The sequence below is a fragment of the Primulina huaijiensis genome, chromosome 8, assembly GCF_012295235.1.
Source record: "Primulina huaijiensis isolate GDHJ02 chromosome 8, ASM1229523v2, whole genome shotgun sequence".
NCBI lineage: Eukaryota > Viridiplantae > Streptophyta > Magnoliopsida > Lamiales > Gesneriaceae > Primulina > Primulina huaijiensis.
The window spans coordinates 20,281,231-20,297,128 of NC_133313.1; the positions used below are offsets into that span (position 1 = coordinate 20,281,231).

At 36.0% G+C, this 15,898-nt stretch overlaps 3 protein-coding genes across 4 annotated transcripts; all 3 read right to left on the reverse strand.

The window, feature by feature from the left end:
• Positions 1–2,917: 2,917 nt before the first annotated feature.
• LOC140982533 (putative methylesterase 12, chloroplastic) lies at positions 2,918–6,314 on the reverse strand. Its single transcript, XM_073449080.1, has 5 exons — positions 5,717–6,314; positions 4,887–5,126; positions 4,640–4,783; positions 4,148–4,282; positions 2,918–3,349 (listed from the first exon to the last, which is right to left on the reverse strand). The coding sequence occupies exons 1-5, from the start codon at positions 5,987–5,989 to the stop codon at positions 3,077–3,079; spliced, it is 1,065 nt and encodes a 354-aa protein (XP_073305181.1). The 5' UTR covers positions 5,990–6,314; the 3' UTR covers positions 2,918–3,076.
• A 1,084-nt stretch (positions 6,315–7,398) lies between these two features.
• On the reverse strand, positions 7,399–11,650 carry LOC140983240 (nuclear cap-binding protein subunit 2-like). Of its 2 annotated transcripts, XM_073450197.1 has the most exons (9): positions 11,505–11,650; positions 11,401–11,427; positions 10,711–10,934; positions 9,818–9,956; positions 9,699–9,732; positions 8,715–8,816; positions 8,245–8,298; positions 8,057–8,163; positions 7,399–7,718 (listed from the first exon to the last, which is right to left on the reverse strand). In XM_073450197.1, the coding sequence occupies exons 1-9, from the start codon at positions 11,643–11,645 to the stop codon at positions 7,644–7,646; spliced, it is 903 nt and encodes a 300-aa protein (XP_073306298.1). In that variant the 5' UTR covers positions 11,646–11,650; the 3' UTR covers positions 7,399–7,643. The 2 variants fall into 2 exon arrangements, with proteins under 2 accessions (XP_073306298.1, XP_073306299.1); XM_073450198.1 differs by lacking the exon at positions 11,401–11,427.
• A 1,382-nt stretch (positions 11,651–13,032) lies between these two features.
• On the reverse strand, positions 13,033–14,593 carry LOC140981987 (large ribosomal subunit protein eL6-like). The gene is made up of 4 exons (XM_073448400.1): positions 14,269–14,593; positions 14,070–14,176; positions 13,471–13,652; positions 13,033–13,393 (listed from the first exon to the last, which is right to left on the reverse strand). Exons 1-4 carry the CDS (start codon positions 14,526–14,528, stop codon positions 13,238–13,240), a joined length of 705 nt encoding a protein of 234 aa, XP_073304501.1. The 5' UTR covers positions 14,529–14,593; the 3' UTR covers positions 13,033–13,237.
• Positions 14,594–15,898: the final 1,305 nt, after the last annotated feature.

Here is a 15,898-nt window from a genome sequence, read left to right on the forward strand (position 1 = left end):
GCTTGATAATACGTTGAGTCCAATTCTAATAAATACATAAATAAATTGAGAGAAGTTGTGATCAGAGAAACGTCCGATCGATCTGCAGCGGCGAAAGATGGGAGACGAAGATTAGCAGGCGGAAAGAAATTCAAGTGATACCATGTTACAAGCTAACAGAGAGCATTTGAGATTGGAAATAAAAAATTCTCGTTATAAACAACCTCGCAGAAGAGGGAAAAGTTCAAATGCAAAACTACAAAAATGTGTTAACTATCAATCTAATTTAACCGACTAAGTACAGCTAATTACAGAAACCGTCGGTGGCAGAAAAGGCTTACCCCGCGCCGGCGCAATGCAAATCTGTGCATTTCATAGGTTGAATATGTTTTCTTAATCAGACTTGTCTGCTTCTCCAATGATTCGTGGCGAAGTGGCCATTTTTTAATCTTTTCACAGCCAGCCGAATGATTCCATCGAAATAATTTACTGCATTACTCCACTTGTGGAAAGTGAATTATAACTTTTACTTGCATACTTATTTACAATTGACGCCTATTATTATATTACATAGAGGAGACAGATTTCTTGAACCCTTTATGGTACTGTGAGTTAGAAAACTAAAAGAAACGATAAGGTTGAGAAGATAATGAAGAACTTCATTTCATTTTCTTATAAGATAATTACAATCAGTTATGTTTATAGATTCCTACAACTAATGAACTATTGACAAGTGGTAGAAAACTGTTGAGAGGTTATAACAACTTAACAAACCAATGAGCTGTGAAATCTATCCGCTATATCTTGCTAATTATATGAGCTGAGACTTTGTGGACTGAAATAGTCTTGGGCTTGAGATTATACTATCATGCTTTGGTGTTGGGCTTGATATCAGATTCTTGACTTGCCCCCTCAAGCTGAGTGGAGGTCGAAGAACAACGTTGAGCTTGTCACGGAATCGAGTAAACACATAAGCAGATAATGGTTTGGTAAGAGCATCTGCGACTTGATCAAACGAAGGAACGTATTGAATACTAAGCTGCTTCAACAACACTTTCTCTCGAACAAAATGAAGATCTAACTCAAGATGTTTAGTTCTAGAGTGAAGAACCGGGTTTGCACTAAGAGCAATAGTGCTCATGTTATCGCACCATAAAACAGGAACTCTAAGATGCTGCACTTGAAGTTCTTTTAACAATGATTGAATCCACATTAATTCAGAAACCGCATTTGCCAAACTTCGATATTCGGCTTCAGTACTGGATCGAGAAACAACATGTTGTTTCTTTGAGCTCCAAGCTATTGGCGAATTACCTAGAAACCAATAGAAACCCGAGGTTGAACGTCGATAATCGGGGTCATTCCCCCAGTTCGCATCACAATATCCAGATAGCGACAGACAAGAAGGAGTACTCGGGTGAATACCAAGATGTAATGTGCCTTTGATGTATCGAAGAATTCGTTTTACAGATTTCCAATGAATGAGAAGGGGAGTGTGCATAAACTAGCAGACTTTATTTACGCTATAAGCAATGTCTGGTCGAGTAATGGTTAAATATTGTAATGCTCCAACAGTACTTCAGTATAGAGTCACTTCTTCAAAAGGATCCCCATCCTTGACAGAGAGTTTAACACCCGTGGACATAGGTGTTGGCAAAGGATTAGCTTGATGCATCTTAGTTTTCAATAGTAGATCTAGTGCATATTTAGACTGAGAAAGAAACAACGAACAATTGGAATTCCTTTGTACCTCAATGCCCAGAAAATATGATAGATCACCAAGATCTTTGAGAGAGAGTTGAGCATCCAAATCACGAATAATCTGTTGTATTTGAACTTGATCACTTCCTGTTATGACAATGTCATCAACATAGACAATGATATAAATAACATATGTAGAAGCAATTTTAATGAACAAAGAGGAATCAGCGCGCGATGTGATAAACCCCATAAACTGAAGAGCAGTTCGTAATTTGTCAAACCAGGCGCGAGGAGCTTGTTTGAGCCCATAAAGAGCCTTGTGTAACCTGCACACAAGAGGAGTACCACCATTTTGAACTTCGAATCCAGGTGGTTGTTGCATGAACATAACCTCAGTAAGAGAGCCATTTAAGAAAGCATTATTTATATCAAGTTGCTTGATACTCCAACCACGAGAAACAACAAGAGTTAACACAATGCGAATAGTTGTTGATTTAGCAACTGGGCTAAATGTTTTAGTGTAGTCTAAGCCTGGTGTTTGCGAGTAGCCTTTCGCTACAAGTCTGGCTTTGTGTCGAGCAATAGAGCCATCAGGTCTCGTCTTGAGTTTTAACACCTATTTACACCCAATCATTGGAGTGTTGGCTGGGGCTGTAACCAAGGACCCAGTTTTGTTTTGAATGAGAGCATTGTATTCGGAACTCATAGCCTTGATCCATTCCGGATGCTGCTGGGCTTCTCTTACATTTTGAGGTACACATGAAGAAGATAGACAAAGAAGCATTGTTGTCTTGCTGTCCAGATCAGAAAGGTTTGAAGAGCATGCTAGGATTTCTTGAGAGGATGCTGGAAGAGGTTAAAGGGGTGGGAGAGACACTGAGGGAAAAAAAAATAGTTGGTTTTTCAAATTAAATGCGACACTTGTAATATTCATACAAAAAAAATAAGGAATGAATGGTAGTATTTTATTTTCATTTTCTTTGTTTTCTTCTCGGAACTACAAAATACACTTTAAATCGAGGTTGTAAAACTCGGATTGTGTAACCATGGTCACTGCGATCAATATGAAATAAGAAAAAGGTTCTCTTTCTTTTTTTCAACACATAAATCACCATTTCATTCCATCATTTTTTTTTAATTTCATGTCATGTGGTCGTAGTAGTAGCCCATGTGAGCAAAATTAAGCACGCGCTCTGAACGAGCAACTCTGTAACCCAAGTAAAAAAAAAAAATCAAGAAAACGGGAAAAAGAGCAATTAATTAAATCTGCGTTGTATCATTTTCTATATATATGTATGCACATATATATTAAATTTAACACGTTGCCTAACATATAGTACACCTCCTAGCTTCAGCAAGAATCTCCCGAAATATCCATACCAAGTAATGTTTGATCCTACGGAATTTGGGCAATTTCAAGCAAAATTTTATGCAAAGACTGAGGCTTTGAGAAAAAGGGACAGTGGTCGCTGCCTTTGATCTTAAAGACACCTTCGGGTGGATTTTCTCTCACAAGCTTTTCTTGTACATCTGGCGAAAGGGCATGATCATCCAGCGTTTGAATGTAGAATCGATGTCCAGTTCCATACTTTTCTGCTGATAAAGACAATTTCTCCATCATGGGAATAAGAGGAATGGGTCTCATGGAAACCATAGCTAAAGCAACATCCTGGAACAAGATGATAAAAATCATGCAGTTAGTATAAGTGACAGGGAAAAAATCATATGCTTTCTATTCTTAGCTTGTGTTAAGCAAATGCACCTGACAAGATGAATTCTTATATTTCAGATTACAAGATAAAGGATGTCAAACTTCAAGGTCGTCTACATTTCACTTGTTCATAGTTAAATTACATATTTAAAGGAACACAAAGGATTAATAAACAGTTATGCCTGGCATGTTAAAAGAGGTAGCCTTTCAAAAGCAGTTGCTTTTTAAGATTGTGAGTTGGTTTGGATCGTGAAGCCAAGATAAGAAGAGCATTATTTATTTTAAAAGATATTGTATTTGGACAGAAGCTATTTCCAAAAAATGCTCAAGAAAACCGAAAACTTAAGCTACAGCTTCTCTTTGACAAAAAAAGGCTTTCTTTTACTGGACTGCTTCTAATTTTTTCTTAAAAAGGAACTATAAGAACTTTAATAAAGCACTTTTCTAAGCTACATTCTTCTGTGTTCTACTATTCACCGATCCTATTCCTATGTTCCTATCAGATACCACATTATATAGAGCCATTAAGTTACTTCATATACTACACATTGGTAGCTCTAATTATTTTTATCCTGATTTCGCTAAAGTTATAACTACTTGTTCGTGGTTGTACTCATACAAGAAACCAGATCATCATACTAAATCGCTAATCGAGAATGAATGAGTAATATAGAAACTTTATGTACTACTACTATGTAAATCTATTCACAAGTCCAAGATATGATTTGAACTCCAAAATCAGTAAAGTAAACTTACCTTAGCAGGAGATTGATTAAAATATAACCCATGCATTTGCTGTTTTTCAAACATGAATGCCGTTGGAGGATTGTCTTTACCATTGCCATAAATTAGAGACTTCGACTCAGGTGAAAAAAGTTCTGCAGAACCAAGCTGCAAGAGAATTGTGTCAAAGCATGATATCACAGAAAATGAATACCACAAAAGCAGGGAGTAGTCCACAAGAACATGTCATCCTTTGTGCCTGCTAAACAAAGCAGGCTAAATGGAAATGGCAAAATTTGCTAAAAGTTCAAGACAGATGATAAAAGCTTACTTAATGGATACTTAATTTTCTATGAAGGAAACAAACAAAGTTTAATCATTTTCTCTTTTGGTCAGTAAAATTCCAAAATGCAATTTCGAGAAATTCCAGATTAATTATGAGTTCCAATGTTCCACTGATTTAGGACATAGCATCAAGTTACTTCGCAAAGAAAAGAAACTTCGAGAGCAAAACTTTAAACACACCTCTTCAGCAAACACATCAAAAGGCCTCTGTCCATCAGATACCATTGTAGCACAAATGTAGATGGCTTTTGAGATCTTCTCTGGGAGATGCTCTAATGCATAGGAAATGCAAGCACCTCCACTACTGTGGCCAACCAATATTACCTGCAAAGACACACCTGTTACTTGGTCTGCAGTCAATGCCAGTCAACAGAAACTAAAAGTGGGCTCTGAAATGGATCGACTATAACTTCCAAGTACTTCCTACCTTTTCATCCTCTGACAATTTTTGCAGAAAATCAATCAAGGGTTTTGAGTACTCTGCCAGTGTGGAAACCTTGTTTGTATCAGTTAGATCAATACCAGATCCTGTTAGATCCAAGGCGGTAGGAAGTAACCCTGATTCCTCGAGTAATGCGATACTTTTATACCAACACCAAGCTCCGAATCCTTCACCGTGTACCAAAACAAATTTCTTTGTTTTGAGATTCTCCAAAAACTCTGGTAACTGTAAATGATACACGTATGAAAGAGTGAAACAAATGTTTGATCATTAGATAACTTATAAAATAAAGGAAAAGGATTATCCCTTAAAAGAAGGTATTTAGGGGCTTGTGCTCGTCTAAAGAAAATGCTTGCAAAAATATCCTAACCAGCCAACCGACAAGTGATATGATAAGTAACTCAGAATGGTGTTGTGGCACATCTTTAATCTTACAAGACACCGTATATAAAAATCAAACCACCATTTGCACCAAGATTTATTAAATATCACAAATAAGACTCCTCGATCCTAAAAAAAGAACCACCTTTTCACTTTCTCAAAGAAAAAGCCCATAAATCCCGACTTTTTCTACTCTTTGAACAGGGTCATTAATCCTAGCCACACTTTCTATGTACCCAAATAAAAAATAAATACAAATTAAGAGATAACATATACAACTCAACCTTTTCCCTTTAGATCCTAATCGTGGCTCCCCAAATTCAAAACAAATTTCAACCACAAAAGTACCAGTAAATATTAATAAGAAAATTAGTGCAGACTACAAAAAGAAGCAAAAAACAAGCATAAGGCACCGCAAACAAGTAAAACTTTACCTGTTTATTATTAGCAGGGGCACTAGAAAAAGGGTCAGACAAATTGGCGGTGTGGCGGCGAGAGCTGGTGGATCCAATTCGCCTAGACATGGACCCATTTTCAAATCTCTGAGAAAGCTGATGCTGCTGAATAGCCATAGCAAGGGCTTGCCTGTGCAGCAATTCTTCCTCTGTTGCACCCTTCCTCTTCGACAACGCACCCCTTTTACTTCTTGATACAATCCCACCATTCTTGCTATCCTTCTTAGGCATACACATGAGTTTATTCCCCATTCTGGAAGACTAAAGATTGAATTTTTAACAAAACCCAGATTTTATTTTTCTTGATTAGTCAGCGAAAAACCAAAGAGGCAGCAATTGCTTTCAAGGGTAAGAGAAACAAGTAGGTGGTTGGGGAGAAGGGGTGGTTTTATTTTTAGAATACTGACTAATAATGTAATTGCGATGATTAAAAAACCAAAATAAAAATCGTGTGCGAACAAGGAACCCAAAACCAGCTCAACTGCAAATTCAAGCAAGCAATTTAATGCAAGTGATCTTTTTCAAAGTTCATTGTCTGCTTGCACTGACTCCCATTGAGGTGAGGAGTGAAGACAAATGAACAATATGGCCATTTTTACTTGGTATTTTTTTCCTTTTTACAGAAAAGTGTTTTATTATTTATTTTATCTTTGTGTTTCTTGCTCTCTTGTTTCTTTATTATTATATTCCCTTGTTCTGTTCTTGTCTTTTTTGCATTTGAATAACATCGCCATTCATAAAAAGTCTAATGATAACGACTCATCATGATGAGTCATTTGGAGTAAAATTTAATTTATAATCTCTTTTTGAAAAAATGGACAATTATTATTTGATGCGTCCCGTTATGTTAGAAAAAGATATATTTTTGGATTAAATTCGAATATTTTAAAAAAGAATAGAATTTAAATTTAAAATTTTGAATGCTAAACTATTCTCCTGATTTTTTTAACAACCATTATCCTATTTGTTTCCAAAGAAACCACATCTTATGCTAAGATTAATTAATCTTTATTATTTTAATATTACGAATTCGGTATTACGAATTCGGAATCTTTACTGCTGAGTTGACAAGGGATGGTTTTAAGCGAGAAGTGGTTGATTTCTTGCTAAAATTTTTGGAGTCAAAAAGGATGCCATAATTTATTTAATGGCCCAAGAATTAGTCTATTGACCAGAAACGGAGAAACCTAGTCAGAAAAGTTAAAGATGCAACCAACTCAGGCGTCACCTTTAGAGAGTCGACCTATACTTATTTCAATCTTCTTTTTTTATATAGAAAAAGGCACATGTATCTAAACTTTTTGCATGACACTAATATTTGGAATCAACATCTTCCAATCCGTATTTTAGATGATAAGGTATGATGAACTTTTTAAAAAAAATCAAGAGTCCAATCATTCGTTGTCTCTGTTATCCTTATTTTGAGTCTGTCACATAATACTTGTCCAATGAAATTTACCTTATCAACATAATTTACAAGATACTGCGTTAATCTTTTGGATTTACTCAGAACATATCAAAAACAGCGGCAGCAGGTTCCAAGGTTTTAAAAAAAATGGAACGAACTCTCTTATCTTGGAAAATATCATTTAATGACGAAAAATGACCCAAGTCTAGATTTTTAGTGATTAGAAATATTTATGTATAAAGTACAACTAATCAAATTATACGCTCCGAAGAAAGACGAGGAGACTAGTAATAATCCAGCATTGTAATCTAGAGCAATTTGTTTCAATCTTAGCATATTAAAGGGAAAAATGAAATTTACAGTGCGATAGAGATGTTGTGAAAGAGAAGTGTTACAGGATAGTGAGTGAGAAATGGAATGTAACCGCAACTTTTGAATCGAAGCAAGGAGACACATGTTATTTAGCAGTTAAATTCACGCATAGGCAGCCGAAATTTCCTAAGAAAGCTTCTTAGGATCATCCTCCTCATCGTCATCAGAATCACCACTTTCTCGAAACCGTGGGTTTTTCTCCTGAAAACCAAAATGACATAGGAATATGATGACCAAAGACGGCATTTTGTTCTCAATTCTGTTGTTTCTTGAGTGGGGTCGAAAAATACACACAGTGGCTTCAGTAATTACATTAATCTCAATCAGATAACGTGAATGAGTTCTTATCATAAGTCTTGTCCAATCTTTTGTGATCAAATAAAAAAATTCCCAAAACTTATAACTGTACATAGAGCATATGCACGTTGAATGGTTAAAACAAACAGATGCAGCAGCAGATCATTTTGGAACGAGATTTTAAAAAGTAATACATAAAGGTTAAAAAATGTATTGTCCTAGCATTAACGACAAAAACTTACAGGTCTGGATTCATGCCCTGGAATTCTCCGGTATACATAATCTGACCTTCTCTTTGAGAAATCTGAACCCCCGCGGTCATCGTCCCGGTATCGTTTGCGAGGGTAATCTGTTTTTTCAAAGTATGGAAGCAACTAATGAATTTTAGTCAAGACAACAAAGACAGCCTATGACGCAACAAGAATAATACCTCTGCCATGGCGGTGAGGTCGCCCTTGATGATAGTTTCCACCAAGTCCACCAACTACAGAAGTTGAAGGTCAGAAATAAATTCATTAGGTTCATATATACAAAGATTATACACCAATATACAGTTAAATCCTCGAAGATATTCATTATAACCACTTAATAACCCATATACCATGTATCCATGTGACAGAGTTCATAGATTTCACCTTAGTCATTAAACATATCCTACAGAAAAGTCAAAACTCCAAACATGTATGAACGTTTAGTTCAGCAATTCAGTTTTACAAGCAAGATGATTACCTATGTATCCATAAGCAAATGAAAATCACACTCAAGGAGACAAGGACCATCCAATAAAAAGATTTTTTAATTGTGGCTATTTATACAGAAGTTTTACGTGTGTTCCATGACAAGGACCTAAAGATTTGTGATTGAAGACATGCAAATCATGGTTAACCGAATGCCACTTACAGTCAGAAGTCATAACAGGTGGAAATGATCCGGCACCATAATCCACTAGCTGCCTCTGTGCTTCCAACTCCTTTTGTACTAATTTACCATAACCACCTCTACGTATGATAAATCAAGGAAACTGGCAAAATTTCATGCCATTTAATCAGACAGATTAATTACAGTATACCAACGGATCTTATCTTATTCCTATAAACTATAACTCACAAATTTCAACCAACATACACGCGAAAACAAGATGTCATGCACAATGCACCCAATGAAAGACGGGGGTCACCAGACGGGGGTCACCACATGAAGTGTAGAGTACACAGAACATGACTTGGTGAAACGGATCATGAAAGGGAAGGTACAACCGCTAAGAAATCCAATATGACATGGTACAGGCTCGAAGCTATCAGTTTGACAGGACTCTAATATAAGTTCATCACAATTTCAAAAACAACTATTCCAATTTTAATAGACCATGGAACCATAACGATGTGTCTCATGAGGTAAAACTAATTAAATTATCAATAATTTCGTCACTAAATTTTATGAATATTTTATTTTTCACTGAAAAATAATTTAAAATATGGTTATAATTTAATTTATGAAAATTAAGTAGTTTAAATTACATAAATTATGTTGTATAATTATCCTCGTGACTTTAGAACTTATGACAGATGACAATTTTGGTCACGATTCACATAGTTTTCGATCTGGATTTTATTCCAATTTTGTTTATAGGAACAAAAATCAATAAACGATTTTTCTTTCAATTATTTAGAGAAGGTTCTGATTTCAGTTCGCGGTTCTCTCAACTCCAATATAGTAATGCTCAACTCAAAATACACAGCAGTTCTCTTAGAATTCTAAGCATACAAAATCTTTGCACAAAGAATAATAACACTTTTATAAGAAAAATGAATAAAATCAAGCATGAATCCAATAATTTAAGAAGTTGAAATAACAGTTGTTCTAAGTAATAGGTTAAAAGGATATCTGGATCATAGTCAGTCCGATATTCATCCCTCACCTGGTAAAAGAAAAGGAATCAATTAGTTCTAACAGTAGATTTCTAAGAGTAGATTAGGAGGATGAAGAAAATTTATTTGCATCACCTGCCCACCACTTCGGCCACGACCCCACTGCCTACCCTCTTGAAACCCCCAATCAAAATCAACCCGAATAGGACGATCATCGAGAATTGTACCACTAATATATTTGACACAATCTTCGGTATCATCCCTGGAGTAGTACCTGACAAGCAGCGCAAGGTTCCAATACAGCTTCCCATTTCATTTTATCTCAAAAGCATAAGGATTAATTAACAACATAAAGCAATTAAGTATTAGAGAAACTTAAAAGCTACATAACAGCAATGGAAAAAATTCTGTTACAAATCAAATCACCTCAAAGACATAAATTAGCATCGAGCTACAAAGATGAAAGTCATAAAGGAGCAGAAAAGGATGTCAGAATTGGACAAATTGCTACTCTTGGTGTAACTACAAAAGTGTGGCATTTTCTTCAACATTTACCAGAGAGAATATTTTTAAGTATATGACGATCAATAAATTAATTTTGAAGAAAAGCGACCCAACATTTGGCACATAATTCAAGTTAATCATATGATAGGCAAGATGTGTGTGTATGAGCTGAGAACTATATAAAGACTGCACAGGCTAGTATCTATGCATGCTCAAAAATAGGTATACCCATAAGTATTACTCATTAATGGAAATTCACCAAATGATTATCTACGTCCAATGAAACCCACAAACAGCACAATTTTCGATGCACCAGTCAATTTCTCGGGGTTAGTAACATTTCTCAAAAATAAAAATAAAAAAAAAAGCAGCACAGAAATAACTGAAATCAATTTAATAAACTTTCAGCCCATCTAATGTTGTTTTTTATTTCTGAGATGAACAAAACAAAGAAACGGCTAAAAAATTTAAGCCCGTCTGCAGCTAATACCCAAGGAACTAGAGTATATAACGCAAAGGCTTACACAACAAAGCAGAATCCACATGGTGTTTTAGAGTTCTTATCCAAACCCATGATCATCTTCTTAATCTCTCCAGCTCGAGAGAATAGCTCGTACACTTGCTCCTCTGTAGTGTAAAATGACATGTTTCCCACATAAACTGTGGTCGAGCTCAAAAGCGCCTCTTCAAATTCTTCCTGCGTCCCAGAAAACCTCCTATCCCGATAAACTGATATCTTGTTCGGATCCTGAGGCAAAGTTAAAGCAATATATATAGTAAATTGACAACGCCCCAAGAACAAGAAGTTAGAAGTAAACCATGCACAATTTCTGAAGAATGTGGTGCCACATTTACTGCTGAGTGCTGAATCATCAACTCCCCACAAACCCCCAACAGAAATTAGCAAGTGATAATGTACAAACCTAGAAGCGCTTATACCGCGCAATATCAAAATGCCAAAAATTAAAAAAAAAATCAAAAAATGTATCAAAAGAAACCGCGCAAAAATGGTATGTAGTGACAAAGGAAAAATCTGTGAATCATAAAGCACAACATTTTATGAAGAACAAACAAAGAGCTCAAAATCCCTAGCTGCAAATTGGAGTTCTATACTGCAAGTGTTGCAAAATATGAACATAAATATTGTTCCAGAACCTTCAAGTGATCTTAAATAGTTCACGAGAGTACGTTAGATGGGAAAAAACGCGAATTACCTTGAAGAGGGAGGCCATCATAAATTTCTACAAGACAAATCAGAAAAGTGGACTCGTGAGAAATTAAAACCAAAATTAGCAACGATTACACAGATATTGTGTACCGGATTGACCGACGCGACTTGAAATCGCACCGAAGAGTTTTTGGCAACGGTGAAGAACACTTGCCTTTTGGTGATGACGAGGACGACGAAAGCGGGGCTAGGCTTGGGTTTGGGTTGTTCGGGGCTTGTAGGTTTGTACATTTGGGCTTCAGGTTCGTTCTGATACTGGGCTTCTTTTAAGTATTATATACATATGCATTCTATTTTTTAATTTTTAAAAACATGGAAAATTTTATATATTTTTTACATCTCAAGGAGATGTGTAAAAATGGTGTAGGCCTGCCCACCAGTTTATCTTTTCTTATAAGATAGGCAAGTTGATGTTTATATAGCCATTCATGTAATCATCAACCCATTGCACCATATTCTGCATTACATTTTGCGTTATATTAGTAGTACACCAAAATCATCTCCAACTCACTGCACTACATTTCGCACTACAATAGAATATTCTCATAATATTTTTTTTTATTTCAACATTAATATTTATTATTTGTTGTTTCGTAATGTTTGTTGTTGGTTGTTTGTAATTTGTACTATTTTTAACACATTAATAATTTAAATTGGATGTTCCAACTCGTCTGAAAACAGAATAGTCATCTTTTTCCGCTAGGAAATAAGGTTTTTGCTTCGGAGGCGGCCGGGTTATCATGTTCTGGCACAAGATCAGGGGTCCTATTTTGGAACGGGGGTCTCATTTTATGGCAGGAGGATAGACTCCTCTGTTGCTAGCAATATAAAAGCGCCTCTGCTGTTAATCGCGGGTGAATGACACACTTTGCCCGTAGACATTTTGGAAGAAATTTTGAAGAGCGACAAGGAATCAAAGATGGTCATTTTTGCAGTTAGGGGGCACGGTTTCGGTCACAGGCCTCAGACTACTGAAGAAGGTGCAGGTGCAGATGCAGATGCAGATACAGAGGAATCTTTTGTTGTCATGAGAAATTGGCTAATAATGGCTTGCTTGTAAATAACTGAGATGGTTTCGTGTAGAAATACATCTGCGAAAGTCCGTGTATGACTTAAGTTCTGTTCTATCTTCTCCAGGTGAAAAAAAATGTGCCGCCCCTCCCTTCAGGTTCATTGTTTGGTCGAATCAAGATTAGATTTTTTATTTGTGAGCGGTCATAAAGTTCAAATTTAAGGATATATAAAAAATCGAAAAGGATCAAATACCAGAAAATTTTTATACCTGGTTTGGGTATTCTCCAACTAAATTTGGATAGGGAAATATTTTATATTTGAGCTTATTCGAGCAATTATTAGCTCAAATTTGAACTATAAACGAGCTTCGATATCATGTAGTGATGTAGAGACCCAAGAAAACAAAGTCGGGCTGAAAGGAGTTCAAATCAAGAAAATGAAACTAAAAAATTGGTGTACGCGTATCTGGAGTTCTAACATTATGCATCAATATGTGAAATGTAACGAGGTCCAAAAGACACGATAAAACAAAAAAACGACTCGATTGATGGACATGACAATATGCGTTGAAATATAGCTCACACAGAAATCAAATAAATCTCCAAAAAACAATAAAGTGGAGAAGAAATTTCACTAATCACTTGAGTATGAAAAACAGAAGCAACATAAAACAAAATAAGTAAAACCAAGATGATCCCCGTAACAATTTAAATTCGCTCTTACGAGGCTTCCTCCAATGTAAGTTCCAGGAGACACGGTAAAAAAAGGATAACAAAAATGGGTATTACTGATTAAAGTAGGCACTTCCTCTAGAAGACCAACTCATGAGGTTTCATGCCAGCCTTGAGGGAGAACCTTGCAGCCAAATAGGCCTTCAATTCAGGGACAGACTCGATAGCTTTTAGCAAAGGTGCATCAGTAGCTTTTTGGTCATCCTTCTTCTCTGTGGGGAGCGCGGTTTTATCCTATAGATTTTGACCATTTACGCAATTGGATAGGGATAACCAAGAATAACAGTGTGTCGATTCATTAAAAAGTTTACCTGTTTCTCTGCCTCGAAGAATTCATTCTCCCCCTTAGTCTTCTTCTTCTCAACTTGTTTGGCAAAGTACTTGTCATCGAACTTCTCCAAGTTCACCCCAGAAACATCAACCTTTGTGGATGTTCCAATAACATATGACTGGTTGACACGTCTGAGAGGAACACCGTTGATCTTGAATGGACCTATGGAAGTATTATTATTCAATAAAAAATGGGTGACCCCAATAAATTTAGTGGCCAAGCTAATGAAATGAATAACTGAAGTACCTCCCAAGATCAAAATCAGGTTTCAGATAATACCAATTTCAACAATATAATTCTCGTTAATCATCAATAAGTCAAAGATTGAAACCCCGGAAAAATGAAAACAAACACAATGTCTGAAAAACTGATTCACAAATTCAAAATATCGCAGACAGTTGCATCGTCCATATGTACATTGCAAGGAACAAATTTTTTTTTACCATTCATCGTTTGCATATCATGAAACCCAAAAAAATTTGATTACCTCCATAAAATGCATATAGAAATTGATACGACTGCAAGAAATGAGAAAACATAGAAAAGATAAATCCCCAGATCATCAAAATATTTACTCACCAGTGACAAGGAGCAAGCCAGAAGAAAGTTGCTTCAAGAAGACAACCCTTTTTCCCTTAAACCTTCCGGCCAATACAATCAACACTGTCCCAGGAGTAATACTAGCTCTAAATCCAAAAAACACCCCAAAAAAAAGCATCAGAAAACAACATATTCTTAGTTAAAAAGCAAGACTGAGAGATAAAATATTTAATATAACCTGAGCTTAGTGGGTTTGGCCTTGCGCTTGTTTGAGAGCGGCTTCTTGACGTCATCAGCCGGGTAAAACTTCTGTGGCTTCTCCGCCACGGAAGCAACCGCCGCCGCCGCCTTCTCGTGGTGGGGGAATTTGCCTCCGTTTTTCTGTTTGATTGCCCAGAGTCCACGTTTGTGGTACGTTGCTGATCTAGAGTGTTTTCGTATCCCGCGAATGAGTTCCGGGTTACGGGAAGCTCTTGCGATCTTCTGCTTGGGCGCCATTTCAAGCTCTAGAGGTGCGTTGCGGGTTCCAAATGGGGAGAGAACAGCAGCAAAAATAACCCTAGTAGAAATATATGCGACCAGTCTTGTAAAACCTAATTGGGCCCTACTGAAAGGCCTATGGCAAGTTCGTAAATTACACGGGCTTACCCAAAAAAGCCCAAATAAACCCAAGTCCAACATTTGTGGCACTAACCTCGATTAAAATAGCAAAAAAGAACTATTTGCTGGAGAGTATAGAATTGTGTCGTGCCTTAAGTGGAGAATAGCATGCTGGTGGCCCTCATATCCCCAAAATGAGCAATAAAGGGGGAGTTGTTAGCTTTCGGTTTAAACCACTCTTTTTTCTTCGAATAATAATTATGAAATTCACGATCTCGTTTGCTACAGAAAACGACCAATTTGACAATATATTCCAATTCCAAACTTATTCCCGACCTCATCTTAGTATTTGCAAAACTTTATAGTTTTGTAGGAGTTTGACGCTCAAAAATTTGATTTGGGAATAATATCTTAAGTTTTATCAAAAGTATTAAATGCGGAAATTTTTTTTCCAGATTATAAAATATGTTAAGACATGAGCACACCTCTTTAAATTTCTTTTCCTTTTTTAAAAAAATTCAGCCTTGTACTATGCACAAGGCGTGAGCATGCCACTGGGTGAGACTTTACTTTAAAAAATTTCAGCTTCGCACTGAGCACAAGGTGTGGATACGTCGTCTTGTACTTTTTAAAACTTCTTTGTGATTAAACACATTGTGCTATAAAATAAGATATATCAATCATTAACCATGTCATACAACTATCGTGAACATCAACATGATGACAACGACAATCTTTAAAGTAATGACTAAATTTTAAAATTTCATCGACTAGATTAAATAAATATAAAATTAAAAGTTTTTGCGGAAATCGTCAAGGCCAAGATAAGTGCTCCTTTTCAGTCCCAGCTCGTCGTTCATCTCCAGTCAACGGTACATCAGTCTTCCTCACCTGCATTAATGAAATCTAATGAACGTATATGCTCAGCATATGGTTCTGAAGATAACAAATAATACATAATAAAAATGACATGCATGAGACATATACCTCCAACTTCAATATATTAAAACATCAACTCTACTCAACTCATTTAAAATAATGTAACACATAAAGAGTCAACATTTTTCCAAAATCCTCAAATTATTTTACAAAACGTGGCTCATAATTTTTTCGTCAACGTTATAAATTTTATGACATAACTCCCCATTATAGATCTAATTTCTGGCTAAACTCCTCATAATGGATATGATTTATGACTTAACTTCCATGATATATTTTAAAATGTATGGTTTAACTCTCAAGAATATGTCTATTTTTTTGTTTAGCCC

What these genes read in the sequence shown, in the direction of transcription:
- LOC140983240 (XM_073450197.1), bottom strand. Translation starts at nt 11,645, where the DNA reads ATGTACAAACCTACAAGCCCCGAACAACCCAAACCCAAGCCTAGCCCC. An exon ending in TGATGGCCTCCCTCTTCAAG is followed by an intron (nt 10,935 to 11,400) that starts GTAATTCGCGTT and finishes ACTTTGCCTCAG; the next exon opens with GATCCGAACAAGATATCAGT. An exon ending in TCGGACTGACTATGATCCAG is followed by an intron (nt 8,817 to 9,698) that starts ATATCCTTTTAA and finishes GATTTATCATAC; the next exon opens with GTAGAGGTGGTTATGGTAAA.
- LOC140981987 (XM_073448400.1), bottom strand. Translation starts at nt 14,528, where the DNA reads ATGGCGCCCAAGCAGAAGATCGCAAGAGCTTCCCGTAACCCGGAACTC. An exon ending in TGGCTTGCTCCTTGTCACTG is followed by an intron (nt 13,653 to 14,069) that starts GTGAGTAAATAT and finishes ATACTTCCATAG; the next exon opens with GTCCATTCAAGATCAACGGT. An exon ending in TCTTCGAGGCAGAGAAACAG is followed by an intron (nt 13,394 to 13,470) that starts GTAAACTTTTTA and finishes CAAAATCTATAG; the next exon opens with GATAAAACCGCGCTCCCCAC.
- LOC140982533 (XM_073449080.1), bottom strand. Translation starts at nt 5,989, where the DNA reads ATGGGGAATAAACTCATGTGTATGCCTAAGAAGGATAGCAAGAATGGT. An exon ending in AATTGTCAGAGGATGAAAAG is followed by an intron (nt 4,784 to 4,886) that starts GTAGGAAGTACT and finishes GTGTCTTTGCAG; the next exon opens with GTAATATTGGTTGGCCACAG. An exon ending in TTAATCAATCTCCTGCTAAG is followed by an intron (nt 3,350 to 4,147) that starts GTAAGTTTACTT and finishes ATCTTGTTCCAG; the next exon opens with GATGTTGCTTTAGCTATGGT.